Source organism: Drosophila novamexicana, unplaced genomic scaffold (genome assembly GCF_003285875.2).
Source record: "Drosophila novamexicana strain 15010-1031.04,08,12 unplaced genomic scaffold, DnovRS2.1 tig00000770-arrow-pilon, whole genome shotgun sequence".
Lineage (NCBI taxonomy): Eukaryota > Metazoa > Arthropoda > Insecta > Diptera > Drosophilidae > Drosophila > Drosophila novamexicana.
The window spans coordinates 2,911,343-2,928,004 of record NW_020824821.1 but is presented as its reverse complement, the minus strand read 5'-3'; the positions used below and the strand labels follow the sequence as shown (position 1 = coordinate 2,928,004).

Genomic DNA, 16,662 nt, shown 5'->3' with positions numbered 1-16,662 from the left:
TTGTGTCTTAAATGATTTACGTACGTTTTAAAGACCGACCATAAAAGACAACGCTCTTTCTCTCTCTCCCACACTTTTGTATTTAATTTAATTAAATACTTTACTTGGTTTTTGGCTCTGCTGAAATGGTTAATGTGGTCTCCGCTCTGCATAAATTGTGGCCAAGTTATTTGCTGTAAATTATTTGCGGTCATTTCAGGCTGCTGGGTCAAACGTAAACAGCAAAAATTGGCCAAGTGGATCGAGAACTATTGGGCCTTCGGATTAATGTGGCCAAAAGTAAATCAAAATCTGGAGCAAATGCAGCTGGCTAAGGCTTTGTATGGAATGTGGTCAGCAACTTTTCGGCCAACTATTTTCAGCAGGTGTTTTACGGCGCACGCCCACAAATCACAAACCAATGACGGCTAATTAGAGTGAAAAATAACAGCAGCACCACAAAAGTGTAACAATGACTTTTCCCACGAAGAATTCTCAACTATTTCAGGCTGCCATCCACTGCTCCTCGTGCTCCCCCTACGAGCCGGGTATCCTGCCCGTTTTTGTTCTAACTTATAAGCGCAAGTGGCGGCAAACTTTTGGACCATGCTGGTGTAGAGAGTACAGCTCCTCCTCTCCCTCTTGCCCCACACACACCACTCCGGCCATTTGGGGGTACAATTTAAAAGAAGATTAAACCACAGCTGCCTTGGTCGCCATGTGCGCTTCTGTGGCGCCTCCAATGGCAACATCAAACAAGACGCCATAGCCCCAAAAACTTTCCAGCCACCCCAGGGACACGTAGCACCCACTAAAGCTGGCGGGACGCTGGCGATTTCTCTGGCGACACTTGTCGAAAGTTGCGCGTAATTACGACTATGTGTAAGTGTAACTGTAAGTAAGAGAGAGAGAGAGAGAGAGAGAAAGAGAAAGAGAGAGAGAGAGAGAGAGAGAGAGAGAGAGAGAATGAGAGATAGAGTGTGGGAGAGAGTTACGTTCGGGGGCGTGGCAGTCAGTCAAAGTGGCACCATGCTGCGGGCTTTGCTTTAGTTTATTTGAGCCTCATGCCCTACACCCAAATGAGGACTTTTGCTTTTGTCGGTGTCTATAAATTAATTAAGTCTAATAATTTAACATTTTTTTTATATCTCGACTTACAAAAGCCTTAAAGTGAACCCAAAACACCATTTAACCGACATTCGAAGCGAACTAATTATACAAAATTATTGAGTTCAAACAGAAAACAAAGGTTTTACCTTCTCCTGGATTTAAACCATTAAACTAAGTTTGACCTGTAAACCCAATCATCGACCGCTTTTTATAGCCTTGCAACCTAGATAAAACTAAAACTTTTATAAGCTCCTTAAATCAATCATGCCCTTATATTTATTTAACTTATTTTCCTTAATCATACATATAGTATATAGTTTATATTGTAGCGCATTCAACTGTCTGCAGATTCTACAGATTTTCAGACTAACCCGAGACAATGGCCAAGTGTCGCCGCACACAAAACTTTGTGCAGGCTGCGCTGATTTTTGGTCTCAAATTGTTTGCCCGTTGTTTGACGTTTCGGCTTTTTGGTCTATGGCCATTGTCAGAGCTGTACAGCTCCCACAAACGAGGACCAGTTTATTACAAATTTAAAAGAATTTCCATATATTAAGCGTCGAGAACGCCGCATTAATGTACTTTTAATATAATAAAGCAACACTTAAATGAGGACTCACTCGAACGGACAATAAATGAATGAGACAATGAACCGGGCTGCCATCAATCAATGTGGCTGGCTGTGCAGGATGATAACTATAATAAAATCATTAGGCTGGTAATCCCCAAACGTTTTGGCAACCGAAGTCAAAATAAAATCATCAGGCCAGAAATGATGATGAATGGTCCGAACCGGGCATTTCTGTTTGGGCATGAGCAAATATCTTTTTTTATGCCCTGAACACAAATGGGCGAGAAGGGTATATTGGCTATGTGGAAATGTGTGTAACAGGGGTTTTTGACTCTATAAAGTATACATATTTTTGATCAGCATCAACACCCGAGTCCATCTAGCCAAATCCGACTGTCCATCCGCCTGTGTTTCTGCCTGTCTCCCCATCGATCTCACGGACTTTGTAATATCGATAACACGCCCGTTACGATGTAATCGAACGGAAATCTATTTTTTTGAGAATAACTCGGCGTCCATAAGAACCAGAGAAACCAAGTGAGAAACCTCCTCATGTTTCCCCTAAGATTGTACATGACTAATTTTTAGATGTATAGCTTTGGGGTTTGGTATTTAGACATATTTGGGTGGCATATTAAAGGCCTGAAAATTTCATAGAACACAGGCAATAGGTAACCAAGTTAGTCTAAAAAGAATTTTTAATAAATGTTTATACCCTGAACCCATTAAAAATGGGTATAGGGGTATATTGTATTTGTACAAAATCCAAATGTATGTAACAGGCAGAAGGCAGCATTTCCGACCCCATTAAGTATATATATTCTTGATCAGCATCAATAGCCGAGTCGATATAGCCATGTCCGTCTGTCTGTCCGTCCGTCCGTATGTATGAACGCAAGGATTTCAGAACCTATAGGAGCTAGAGAAATTTTAGATGTAGATGTTCCTTGTTCCCGCGCAGATCGAGTTTGTTTCCGATAATCGATAACTTACTCCGTTTCCAAGCAATCGATAAAAATCGATATCGATATCCTGTATTTTGGGAAATTTTGGTAAATAATAAGAGCAAGAGTCACCAAACTTGACATATAGCTTCTAAAATAGAATATATGTATATATGCATTTGATGTTGGAAGAAGAGGGTTCAGAGTATCCCCTAGTCGGGAGCTCCCGACTAGAACCTCTTACTTGTTTTTGTGTTAACGCTAGGATTTTTGTAAAGGTAGATCGATGTTGGGGCAAGTTATCTCCTAGTCTGGAGAGAAACATTACTTGTCGTTTTTTTGGGCACGCAAATCTATTTTTAATAAACAAATAGGCACACACAGACACACTCACGCCTGGTAAGCATATGTTATAAGGCAAATGATGGTGTTGGGCATGCTCCACTAGCCAACACTCAACAGCCACTGGCAACAGCTACAACGACAACAACCACATCAAGTGGCCCCATGGCATCATTATCAGACAAAACAACTTGCATTGCAAGGCCGAGATGGTTTTTTTTTTCTTTTTGGATGGCAAGAAAAATGAAAATGTTTAACGGGCAAAAATAAAATACTCACGTTTCTCTCGCAGGCGAACGTGATTCAATTTGTTTTGTTGGTTAGAAAACTAAAATAGCAAAAAGAATATATAAGTAAAGCCAAGCAAAGCAGAATAAAGCAGAGCAAAGCAATGCGAAGCACAACAGGCCAAAGCGTAAGCATGGAAAAGCAGCATTAGATGTGGGTGGACCCAAGAACTTCCCACATACCCCCCTCCCCAGACCACAACAAGATTGGCCTGAAGAAGGCGGTCAGCAGAGCGAGCCATAAGCTAAGATCAAGGCGTTTGGGCTAGTTGAATATATATATATATATATATATATATGTGTGAGTAGCTGGCGGCTGTCGTAACTATGAATAAAAACAACCGCAACGGTGATAATGCTGCCAAAAAGTAGGCAATGAAAATGAGGGTTGTGGGTGCCATAAGAAGTTGCCGAAATCGGCGTCAAATTTGAAGTGATATTATAATAATAATAATAATAAATAAAGAGACATAGATCGACGATTTCCACGATTCTTTTTATTACCTTCTTTTAGTAGGAGTAGGACATATGTCCTACAGGACGCTGCAGTTATATAACTAACAGCACAAACGCGAACGGGTTACAATAAGAGCTGTAGAAAATAGAAAACTAAAATAAGAGAAAGATAGAGAAAGGGAGATTGCGCCAAAGAAACCGATTGGAGTGAGAGCATAAACAATGGTCAAATTTAATTTGTACCTATAAGCTAAGCATGAAAACTTTTGGCTATTTTTAGATTCATGAGAATCGGATAGTAAGGCATAATTTCAAAAAGTGTGCATTTCACGCATCGGGAAACAATAACATATAACTACACACATATAATTTTACATAATTGTCAGTCAGGACAAACAGGTATATATATCTATATACATACATAGATACATAATTTATTCCCAATTAGCTCAACTTAGACGCAATTCAATTCAAATTTATTATTGTTGGCATAAACGCTGGAATGCCTAAAACAAGCCAGAGTAAGAGCGCGTACGTGTGATGTAAGAAACGCTTAAATGAAAACTAACTTTATACTCGATACAATTAGTATATATCGATAAGTGTTGAGCAACTCCATTACATTTTAGCACTAACCAAACAACATATGTTGTTTAGTTACCTTATACAAGTAATCGGGTTTTTTTATTTTAACAATTTTTTGAGCCAGAGTTCTGCAGCAACTTCTTCTAAATTTCTCGTACCATCCTCGTATTGACAGTTGAAGTTAAGTATGTGTGGCCAGGAGACACTCCCACCGGCGCACATGTAATACGGCTTGTTGTGCGGACTATAATATAGAGTCATTTTAAATTAGTTTTTGGTTTGATTTTTGCTTCGTTTTTTTTGTCTTTTTTTCAAAGCCACTTCTGTAGTTTTCTTTTGCCATTTGCCATTGGTTTGGGGGGTTTTGTTTAGTGCAGGGAATTGCCTTTACTTCGAGTGTTGCCGTTATGATAATTACGTAACACATTTGCGAGACGTAGGTGAAGAGCATAGCAAAAGGAAACTCAACTCATGCAGCTCTCAACTGGCCACACTTAAGCCAGAACGCTTATTCATGTCGAGACTTCGATTTGGCCAGAACCACTCGCAATGACATGACAATATCCAAGTCTATTTGGTTAGGGGGTTGATAAGGAGCACGTGTTCGAGTGTCCGACAATACCAAACAGCTTCATTTTGGGACCGAAAAGCAAAGTCAATGCCTAAAATTAATGGTAGTCGAGCTGCCTCTCATCCAATTGTTGACAATTGTGGTGCCATGTCACAAAAACGTAATAATAAAATAACATTGTGCGTCACACACGATTTCGCCACCTGCCATTCGATGCGTTCGATTGTGACCAGGCATATTTTATATATCCTGGTATTTTTGTTAAGTGTTTGATAATTTATTTAATGGTAAATATAAAATCATATGTGTACTGCGATCACGCCATTGGTCGAAACGGCTTCGAATCCGTTATCTCAGTTGTGGATGTTGTGAGCGAGTAACTTGAGTACTCAAAATTGTCATTGTTTAGTGCAATTGTCAGCGTAGGCGCGAGCTTTTCTAAGCAGACAAGTTTTTGCGCGCTTTACTGTTGATCGGTTGTGTTTTTTGCGGGTGTACATGAAATAGTTTTAATAAAGTTAATAAAGTCAGATAATTTAAACTCGATAAGTTTTTAGTTTTTAGTTTTTCTTTAATTTTATCACCTTTAATCTGGTTTTTGTCACAAATATAGTTACAGTACGACCTCGCTCAACGCAACCCTTACACGCAACTCCTCGTTTATTGCAACACCCGATTTCTTAACATTGTAGACTCTGTAGACGCAACTTAAAAAAAATTACTTCATTTACCGCAACTTCCAAGGAAAATTTTATGTTTTAGTATGTTTTTACCACTTTTCTTTTGTTCTATTTTTCATTCTTTCAATCGTCTCTGTCGAAAAATATAAATTGGGGAATCCCACGCATGATGCATTATCGGAGCACTTAAATCTAAAATTTTAAGTCTCTAGCTCTTATAGGTTCTGAGATCCTTGCGTTCATACACATGAACAGACGGACAAACGGACGGACGGACAGACGCACAGACAGACAGACGGACATGGCTAGATCGACTCGGCTATTGGTGCTGATCAAGAATATATATACTTTATGGGGTCGGAGATGCTTCCATCTGCCTGTTACATATATTTGGATTTTGCACAAATACAATATACCCTTATACCCATTTTTAATGGGTTCTGGGTATACAAATGGGTAAAAAGGGTATAACGTATTTGTGCAAATGTATTTAACAGGCAGAAGAAGCATCTCCAACCCCATAAAGTATATATATTCTTGATCAGCATCTGGCCATGTCCGTCTGACTTTCTGTCTGTCCGTATGTATGAACGCAAGGATATCAGAACCAATAAGAGCTTGATACTTGAAATATTAGCTGTAGGTCCTCCTAGTGCCTGCGCGGATCAAGTTTGTTTCCAATAATCGATAACTTACTCCGTTTGCAAGCAATCGATAAAAATTGATATCGACATTCTGTTTTTTGAGGTTTTTTGGGTAAATATTAAGAGCTAGAGTCACCAAACTTGATATGTTACTTCTAGAATGTTATAAATATATCATGGATCTTTAATTTTATACCTACTGCCACCTCCCCGATACCACCCCAGAGCTATAAATCAAGTTAATTACCCAACTTACATTGCCCACCAATTGAAGCCACAATTTTAATGCAATTGACTATTTGAGAATACACAAATATTCTATGGTGCAATAAGATATACTATAGAAAATATCATTAAGATCGGTTAAGAAAAAACCAAAGTTATGTTTCACTGCGCAATCGGGTAGGGCGCAAATTCCAAGAATTTCTGTATACATGTACACACACTCATTCATGCGCGTCTGCTTCGAATTCTATTAACAGCTTGCAATTGCGATTGTTTTCTGTGCTGCTATTTCAATTAGTTTTTTACTTAATTATTGGTGTGGCTGTTGAGCAGGTTCGAGCCCTACCGGGGAAACTGTTTTTTTTTTTCGGCTGGTGCGGCTGTTGAGTAGGGTCGTCAGCAAGTAATGCGGTTAGTTGCGAGTTCGAACCCTGCCAAGGGAACTTTTTTTTATTTTATTTATCTTTATTACTGCATTTGATGTTGGAATAAGAGGCTTCAGGATATTCCCTAGTCGGGAGCTCCCGACTAGAACCTCCCACTTGTTTTAATTTAAGATTAGCTTCTGATCTTTATTTTTGAATATGTTGAACACATTTTTGCTATATTTATAAAAAAAATGATAATATATATGTATTATGAAGTGACTAGGAATGAGTTCTGTTTTCTTTTATAAAAATTTTTTGTTTCTATTGAGTTTCTTGTGGATGTTTGAAACTTCTGTCATTATAGGAATCTTCTTTTGTCAAAGTTTTCAGAATTACATGCCTGCACATGACTCTTAATGCCCAAGAAGAAATGCTTTTATCGTTGCCTTAAACAAATAAATAAATAAAAAGGCTTTTCATAATATTTTAAATCTACCTAATTATGTTCTAATTAGGTATCTGGTGCAAAATAAAACTAAAATCTACTGAAAATTGTTGAAGTAAATAATATTATATTATTGTGCTTTAGTGTTCCAGCTTCAGGCTTTGAGATATGTCACTGAAAGTTAATATTTTATGGCACAACACACAACATACAACAATAAACAAATTTTTTAATAATTTGCGCAAAAGCTATTTTGTTATTTTTAGGGCATGCTGTGGTCTTTATTACCCCAGCTACATATGTGTATACCCGCTTCAGCCATGTCAGTGGCAGGCGTGGAATAGCAGCTGAGCTGTAACTTTAATGGAATTGTCCTAAAAGTCGATAACATCAGGAGCAGGCAACAGGCAGCGGCAGCAGCAGCTGGAGCAAAATCGCTGCTGGGTGCAGGTCACGAGCAATTTAATGTCAATTTCGCTATTAAACGTGCTGTCCGGTCAATTCACCTGCTGCTCCGTCTGCTACATGCCACTAAGAGCCGACAGTTCAGTTGCCACACACACACAGACACACACTCACGCTGTGAATTTTGTTGCATTTGTAGCTGTATTTGATTCAAATTATTTAATTTTGACACTGACCGCTGGCACTTGATTAAATGTAATTAATTTCTCCTCTTAATATATACAAGTCTTGATTTATATGTGAATTATGTTTACTTAACTTTGTCAAGTTATTTGCTTTACGGCATTCAATTAGTTTCCGTTGAATTTTGCCCAACACTCGAAAGTATGCAACATTAGTTTGTCAAGTGGCTGCAAATGCCACAAAATGCTGGCGACTTTTTATACCCTGAACCCATTAAAAATGGGTGTAAGGGTATATTGTATTTGTGCAAAATCCAAATGTATGTAACAGGCAGAAGGAAGCATCTCCGACCCCATAAAGTATATATATTCTTGATCAGCACCAATAGCCGAGTCGAGTTTGTTTCCGATAATTGATAACTTCCTCCGTTTCCAAGCAATCGATAATTTTGGTAATAATAAGAGCTAGAGTCAGCAAACTTGACATATAGATTTCAAAATAGAATATATATGCATTTGATGTCGGAAGAATAGGGTTCAGGGTATCCCCTAGTCGGGAGCTCCCGACAAGAACCTCTTACTTGTTTTGTTATTGTTTCTGCTGCTGGCCTTAGCTACTGTAAATCGTGTCACGCACACATGTTAATATGTTAACAAAACGGTGACACACACACACACACACACACACACACACACACACACACACACACACACACACACACACACACACACACGCACACACACACACACATACACACACAGACGCGCACTCACAGCAGCCGGCAGCTGCAAGCAGCTGCCAAGCACGAACTTTTTGCGTTCCCTTTATTTTAGTGCAAAAAAAAAGATGTTCGCCCGCTGCGTTTCGGTCTGGCGTTGGCGTTTCAAGTTGAAAATTTGCAAACAAGCCAAAGACGCAACAATATTATATATAAGCATGCAGACATACATTTGTACATGCATTTATATACATATATATGGTTGTGAGGTTAAGTTCAGGCTAGCGTGGGGCAAATGAGAATAAAGTGTTGGCTAATGCCCAACGCAACTCATACACTCTTTCTGAACCTCATAAAATCATGTAATATCAACTTATTGGACTAAGATTGGGGGCTATTGGGGTTTTTTTTAATAAACACTCTTCCCTCAAAATGTTTTAAAACTGAACCGATTAAACGAAATTCCATTTTGCGTCATGTTTTAGCGTCCAGCTTAATTTTGTAAATAAAATTTGCCGCCCAATTCATATTTAACGCTTTTCTCACATTTGACATGCTCATGCTATCGTGACACACACACACACACACACACACACACACACACACACACACACACACACACACACACACACACACACACACACGCACACACACACACACACATACACACACAGACGCGCACTCACAGCAGCCTGAAAAAGTTATCGATCTTCGTGATCGATAACATTTTAGTATTGGCTCAACTAGGTGTCGGCATATAAATGCTGAAATACTATTTTTAACTAGATTTCTATATTTGAAAAAGTACGAGAACCGATTTTTAAAAAATATTTAAAGAAAATATATAATATTTATATTATTTTACAGCTAACAGCGATTAAAATATATTACTGAATATTTTTATTGAATTTTCTGAAAATTAATTCTCTTAAAAGTATAATAATAGAATAATAATGTTAAGATTTGGAATCATAAAATTTCCCTCTTGTTTGCACTAATATGTTAATCTTCAGCACTTTGTATGTGCAGTTGTGTAAGCTGCCAAGCTAATCAAATATTTATAGTAGCCTTGGTTAGAGTATGAGAAATTGCAAACATTTTAACACAAAATGTTAAAAAGTAGAATTTAAGTCACACACGCCAAGCAACTCAGGGAAAGTGATGGCAAAAAAAAAAGGGAACAAGAGAAAGCGCCACAGACAGGCGACATTTTGCACACACACACACTCATATTCGCATGCATGTTTGTTTGTTGAGTCAGCTGCCGCCATTTTGTAACCATTTTTCCATGTCACACAATACGCACAAAGTGCTCGCAGCCCCAAACCATCCCCGCTTGCATCCTACTTGCCTTTGCCAAGCATCGAGCTAACAGCCCAACAATTTGACTTCATTCAGTCGCCTTTGGGCTGATGAATTTTCCGCACGCTCTGCTGCCGTCTGCGAAGTTATTTTGTACAGTGTCAAAATGAAGAAAAACTCATCGCTTGATTAGAAATTTTCCTAGCAGATATCGCTCGGTCGCACACTTTTTGTTGCTTTCTCTCTCTCGTTCTCAGTAGGGTCAACACAGCAATTAGGCAAATTGCCAAGCTGCCAAGTCAAGCTCTCCAATGACTCTGCAAATTCGTTTTAAACTTACACACAACGACACACACACGCTTATCGACTTGACTTGATTAACCTGGTTAGCCCCTAAGTTGGCGGCTTCTGGTTCCAAGGCTCCTGCTTGGTGCGGAGGCTTTCAGGCGTAATTACATTAACAATTCCGAAAACATTTGCAGGCATGCGGCACGGCGTCCAAAACCTCATGTAATGTCACTCAGCGTTGGGGCATTCAATGTGCCACACGCTACATATCCATTATTCAGAACGTGATGCAAACAAGCCAACCACCTGTGCTACGTGTAAGACGCAGCGGGTTTTCCAATGTCCAGTGCGCCCATCCGTATTACCCGCACCACCCACACTGGTCGGCCCACAGTGTGGCCTCAGCATATTTGGCGTATGAACTTGCTGCCTAACCTTGTGTGTAAGTGGGATGCAACTGGCTTCGGGCTACACCGGTAATAACAACAGACATCCACACACATACACAAAACTCAAGCGTATTGAAAAGCTGCACAAACATGCTGCATGCAACAGCAGGGGATGTTGCTGATTATAGTATAGCTGCTTTGATAGCTTTTGCTAACCAGTGTAGGCTCGCCACTTAGAATATGGATAACAAAAGCTGGCGGGGCAGTTCTGTAATTAGGATTTCGTTCAGCGGACGGTCGCCGTTGGGGTACAAAAACAGCGATGACAATGCAACCAGCATTGTCTGCGATACAATGCATATGCAGATGCTTGTACGGAATGTCAGTAGAAAATCAAGTTAATTAAGCTGGAATTGCCAAGGGTTTCTTGTGCTTTTTCTCTTTTCCATTTGGTAGTATAATAGTCGATAGTATCGATCACAAGTGTAGTATACATAGTAGTGTAGTACATAGTTGCGGTTTATAATGCAAACTGCTGAAAATATAATTATCCCTATGAACTAGATATTACTATATATTATTATAAGCCATAAGCTGGTGGAGTTATCGATAACAAACTGAGGTTTCAATCCGCTTAATCATTTTGTTTTGGATGCTTTGGATCTACAAGATAACAATGTTCTTGTAATTTATCATGCTCTATTAGCTTCAATAGCTCCGCTGTGATAGCTATCGATAGCTATCGATTACTTTTTCAATTTTTCGATACATTTATTTGAGAAATCTAAGCAGCATTTCGATAACATTTTTCGATAACTCAAGCTGTGACTTGCAACTTTATACTTTCAATAATGAAATCAAAGCACAAAGTACCACAATAAGTTTTTGCAAATAATCGTTAACTTCCGATTCGATATATTGGCTAAAGTATCAGTGTTCGATAACGATAACTAACAAAATAGATCCTTTTAACGATAGCTTAACCTGAAATAACGTTTCGATAACTTGCGCTAAAGCACCAAATACAACCAACTTTACGAGGTTTAAGGTGACTTATGTCAAACCTTAACGCTTGATAAATGCAATGCTCGACTCGCTTTTAACTGACAGTCAACTTGTTATCGCCGACTGCCTCATTACTAGGCAGAGGGCGGTACAGTTGCCCTGGGGGCAGATACGTTGCCTGCATCATAAGTCAAACAAAGTTGTATGCACATGCCACACACACACATATGCACACACACTCGACCACATTTACCACATTCTTTGCCACAGTCACAGGCAGCAGATGTCGCGCCTCATTGGACTCCAAGTGGGGGGCGAAATCGAATGGGAATGGGCCAGGTACTGTGTACAAATTTTGCTTTTGCAATGCTCGCGGCGAGAAAACGACCAAAATGTATGCTGTTCCGGCTGAATTGCAGATTTGGCCAGTTGAGTGTCAGCCACTGTGCATATGTGTGCCGTTTCTAACTGGCAGCATTGGTTGCATGCTCCATATGGTTGCATGCACACCTTTAAAATGTTAACCAGCCCAGGTAATTATCACAGCTTTAATTGGAAAGCGAATTGCTTTAAACGGGTTCAGCTTACGTTTACTCGCCTGTCGTTCGGCCTAACAATAAACGAAAATGATGGCGCCGCACATAAATTATAACTATAGAGACATCGATTGTATGCCACAAAAAATAGATAAACAAGTAAGAGGTTCTTGTCGGGAGGTCCCGACTAGGGGATACCCTGAACCCTCTTCTTCCAACACCAAATGCAAATATATATACTATTCTAGAAGCTACATTTCAAGTTTGCTGACTATAGCTCTTACCAAAAAATTTACCAAAACTGCTCAAAAAACAGGATGTATATATCGATTTTTATTGATTGCTTGGAAAGTTATCGATTATCGGAAACAAGCCCGATCTGCGCATGGACTAGGAGGACCTACATCTTAAATTTCAAGTCTCCAGCTCTTATAGGTCTGATATCCTTGCGTTCATACATACGGACAGACGGACGGACGGACAGATAGACGGACATGGCTAGATCGACTCGCCTATTGATGCTGATCAAGAATATATATACTTTAGGTCGGAGATGCTTCCGTCTGCCTGTTATATACATTTACATTTTGCACAAATACAATATACCCTTTTTACCCATTTTTAATGGGTTCAGGGTATAAAAATGGATGAAAAGAGCAGACAAGCCGCATAAGCTAGACGTGAGGATAATCCGTACGCGGCTGAAGTTGATCTCTGCTTTTAAATTACTTACGGGCTTGTTTTAAAGTATGTTTTTAATATTTTCAGAGTATTTCGATAATATTCTTAGGTATGCGCTTACAAAAATTAAAGAATATATCTCTTAGATTGTGTCTGTACTGGATTAATGTATGTAATTAATTTGTATATATGAGCAAATCCTTCTCAAATTATTCGAACTGTTCAGAGAGCAGCATGTTAACACGACTCGTAAAATCTCTTTTATTTTTTCAAAAGAATCGTTTTGAGTTTTTCGATAGTATTCCTAAGTATACGTATACCAAATTTTAAGACTATATCTCTCAGATTGTTTCTGTAATGAATTTATATAATTACTAGCGGGTACAGCCCGACCTTGCCAGTGGCACTTATGTTACAAAACCAATGTTCTCAAAAAGATTTGAAAGTGATTTTGAAACTGATCAGATGGTAAACAAACAATTTTCATACAAACGTTTTCCGCCAATTCGCCAAATCGCTAAAATACGTATTCATTAAGTTCTTATGTAGAGCTCTGAAACAAAGTATGAGGTAAATCGCACAAGACTTAAAACTGCACCAAAAAAGTCTTAGAATCGCATTTCTACCGAGGATGCTTTGATTCTACGAAAAATGTGAAACACGTCTCAAATGATTTTTCATAAAGATCCTTGAAAATTAAATTGAGCGCGAAACGTCATCCACCAAATCTTTGACCGCCAATTCCACCAAGGAGGAATACATTTTTAGAAAAGTGTGAAACACCGATCGGATACCCGCATACTTGCGGGTGGAATTTCTCGAAATCTTAATGTGCACCTTCATCACATAAGGTAACTACAGTGAAAAATCCAGCTTCCTAGCTCTTACGGTTTAGGCTGTGCGTTGATCACCAATCAGTCAGTCAGTTATAAATAGTGATTGTTTTTTTTTTTTTTGCTTTCGCTTAAGTTTCGTATTGCTTATGCAGATAATTAAGGTGAGGTAAGCCCAAAAATTGATTCTGTATTTTATGCCTGTTAAAAATATTTATGTAAAGTTACATAGGCACAAAAAAAAAATATAAAAAAGTTTTGATCCAATTTTAAATAAATCTGCTGTGAGAAACAAGATAAACTAAATGATATACCTCCAGTCTCGCACTGTCGGTTACATCCTTTATCATACTTTCATTATACAGTCCGTTAGGAAATTTTAATGCCTACAGGGTATTAAAAAAATTCGCATTTATATGGCATTTGGGCACGAAAATCGCTGCGTTTGACTTTGTCGAGAGGTTCGCTGATAATTTTCGCACATAAATTAACCAAAGTTTTGCCACGCACACACAGACACACACATGCACACACAGACACACACGTGCACACATTAGCTAAGCTTAACTATTGGCTTCCGATTGTTTTAGTCGTCTGTGCCACATGGGAAAAATTAAAAATACTGCTAAATGCTTTTCGGCCAGTCCAAAAATGGTTTGTGTGCCTGTGTGTGTGTGTGTGTGTGTGTGTGTGTGTGTGTTTGTGTGTTATGGCCGGTTGTGAGTGCAGGCTCAATTTCGGTTATGCTATGCAATCTGTTAATTTTTGCCAACTTTGCTGTGGCTTCGTCCCGCTTCGCACCCACACTCCTTGCTGGTCATTTGGACGTTCGTCTTCATTGCGCATTGATGCGCCCTCATGTGAAATAATTGCCGCTGCTGTCCAATAGCGTTTAATAATACATGTGGCTATGTGTGTGCGTGAGAGTGTGTGTTTTGAGTTGAGGCCAGAAGTCATGCTGGTGTTGCTGTCAAGGCTATTAAGTTGTGAACTAAATGGCCAGACGGCTTAACTGGCTGGCTGATTTTGCCCTGTATCATGGCTAAAGCGACAACGCTTTAATATCCCTTGGGTACTTTCTACTCTAATGGGAATTTGGGCCACTCGGCTAAACAGCTTATATACATTTATTAAAATGCGTTCGCCTGATAATGCCACTTAAATATTATATGTTTGGCAATGTTTGGCTATATTAGCAATAATAAGTTGTTGCCAGATAGAACTTGTTACGTTTCTTTATCTTTCTTTTAAGTTAAACATTTCGGCTCCTTCTCCAGTTTTAAGCAAATATTTCAACTATCAAAATCGATGCGTTTTAAGTTATTCCATAACTCTTCTCCAGAAACCACAGTTCGTGTTGTAATTTTAATGATTTTAACCAGCTTTTTAAATTATTGCGATGCGATCTAAGTTGTTTGTTGCTTCTTTTGTAAATCCTTTTGATTATATTTATATATTCTCAGCGTAAACTTAAAAAAACCTCCTGACGACAGCACGGGATCAATTAAGCAACCCTTTAGGGTTTTAAGAAAACTTCTAAGTCAGTTTCCCAATTTATCTTTAGTAAGATTGAAACCTAAAAAAAAGGAATAATTTAATTGCATAAAACTAAGCTAGCACATTAAAATTATTTGAAAATTCACTTTATTTTTCAATAAACTTTATTTTACAATATTTTCATTAATTTACTGTATTTATATTAATTTGAATTAGTTCTTGACATGTACCATTTTATTCACTTGTTAGCTATTTAGTTAAAAAAGCCATTACACATATCTAAAATAATTTTTGAAATATTTATCAATTACCCAAATTTGCTGCATTTTGTTTTTTATAGGAACCAAAAAAAGCTTTCATATTGAAATGTTTAATTTTGTTGTAATAAATAAAATTATGCATTTTAAAATACACACATGCTAAATACTACATAAATGAGAAGCGCTTTTTTGTTTGTTTTTAAGATCTAAATAATTACAAATTATTTGCGAAACTATATTTTAATAGGTTTAAACTGATCACAGCAAATTGTTCTGAATACCCAAAGAGAACGAGCGAAATATATTAATAACAACAAAAGTGTTAGACATTTTATTTCTTTCAATAATTTTGTTTTTGTGGACTTATTGTAAATATTTCGAACTTTTCGCATTCAATATATGTATTTTTTTTTATTTTTCCAAAAATGTATTTACATCAAAATTTGTTTTAAATATTTTGCTAAATTTGAACCAAGTCTTGTGCTAAATCAATTTTATTTATTAATGTTGTAAGTTTTCAATTAATTTGTTTAACACAAAAAAATATTTAACTACATTTTTTAGTATTCATTATTTAATTTTTATTAAATTTTTATATTTCACTTCATGAACTTAATACGAAATGCTGAGTTTCGGGCTGTGTGTCTCGCTCCAGTGTGTGTGTGTGTGTCTTATGAGGGCGTGTATGTGTTTGTGTGTGTGTATAGCTATGAATGACGCTGTTAGTTGATCTCAAAATGTTGTGCCTAGAAATAGTTTAGGCATTAGTTATGGGCGTGTGTCTATGTGGGCGTGTTGAATGTGGCTTTATGCTAAATTCTAAAATTAAATTTTAAACTAGGCAACAAATTGAATTTGTTGAGTATTTTCTTTTTTCCCCATGATAATATTTAGTTTTGCTGTGGTGGGCCCTACGTGTAGTTATTGTAATTGAAATTTCTAGAGCTGTTGTGGCTTGTTTGTTTGTTATTGTTGTTGTTGTTGTCTTTTTGGCATACTGCTTACTACTTTCTAAACAAAAGTTTTGCTCTTTGAGTTAGGTGCCTTAAACTTAAAGGACTTAATAATAGGAGTTATTTGTTTTTGTTGTTGTTGCTGCTGTTGTTATTATTGCTAAGAGCCAGCTGATGTTGATAGACGCTGTCTGTTTGGATATGTCTCATAATATATAAATGGCTTACTTATGCTGTCTTTTAGACACATTCTGTGCCTCGAACTTGCAGCGGTGCCTGTGAAAAAGAAGAAAACGGCCCAAAGAAAAATGTTAAAAACAATTTACAAGTGTTTTAAAAATGCGAAAAGTCGCTTAAAGTAATTTAATTTAACTATAAACTATAACATAATGTAGAATAAAATGA

The 16,662-nt window shown here is 37.7% G+C and overlaps 1 protein-coding gene across 2 annotated transcripts in view; it reads right to left on the bottom strand.

The window, feature by feature from the left end:
• Window positions 1–15,856: 15,856 nt before the first annotated feature.
• LOC115763797 (low-density lipoprotein receptor) overlaps window positions 15,857–16,662 on the bottom strand; it is a 50,656-nt gene continuing 49,850 nt past the window's right edge. For both annotated transcript variants that reach the window (XM_030706535.1, XM_030706540.1), the window contains one exon: window positions 15,857–16,533. In XM_030706535.1, coding sequence (XP_030562395.1) covers window positions 16,498–16,533 — 36 coding nt within the window. In that variant the 3' untranslated portion in view covers window positions 15,857–16,497. The remainder of the gene's footprint in view (window positions 16,534–16,662) is intronic.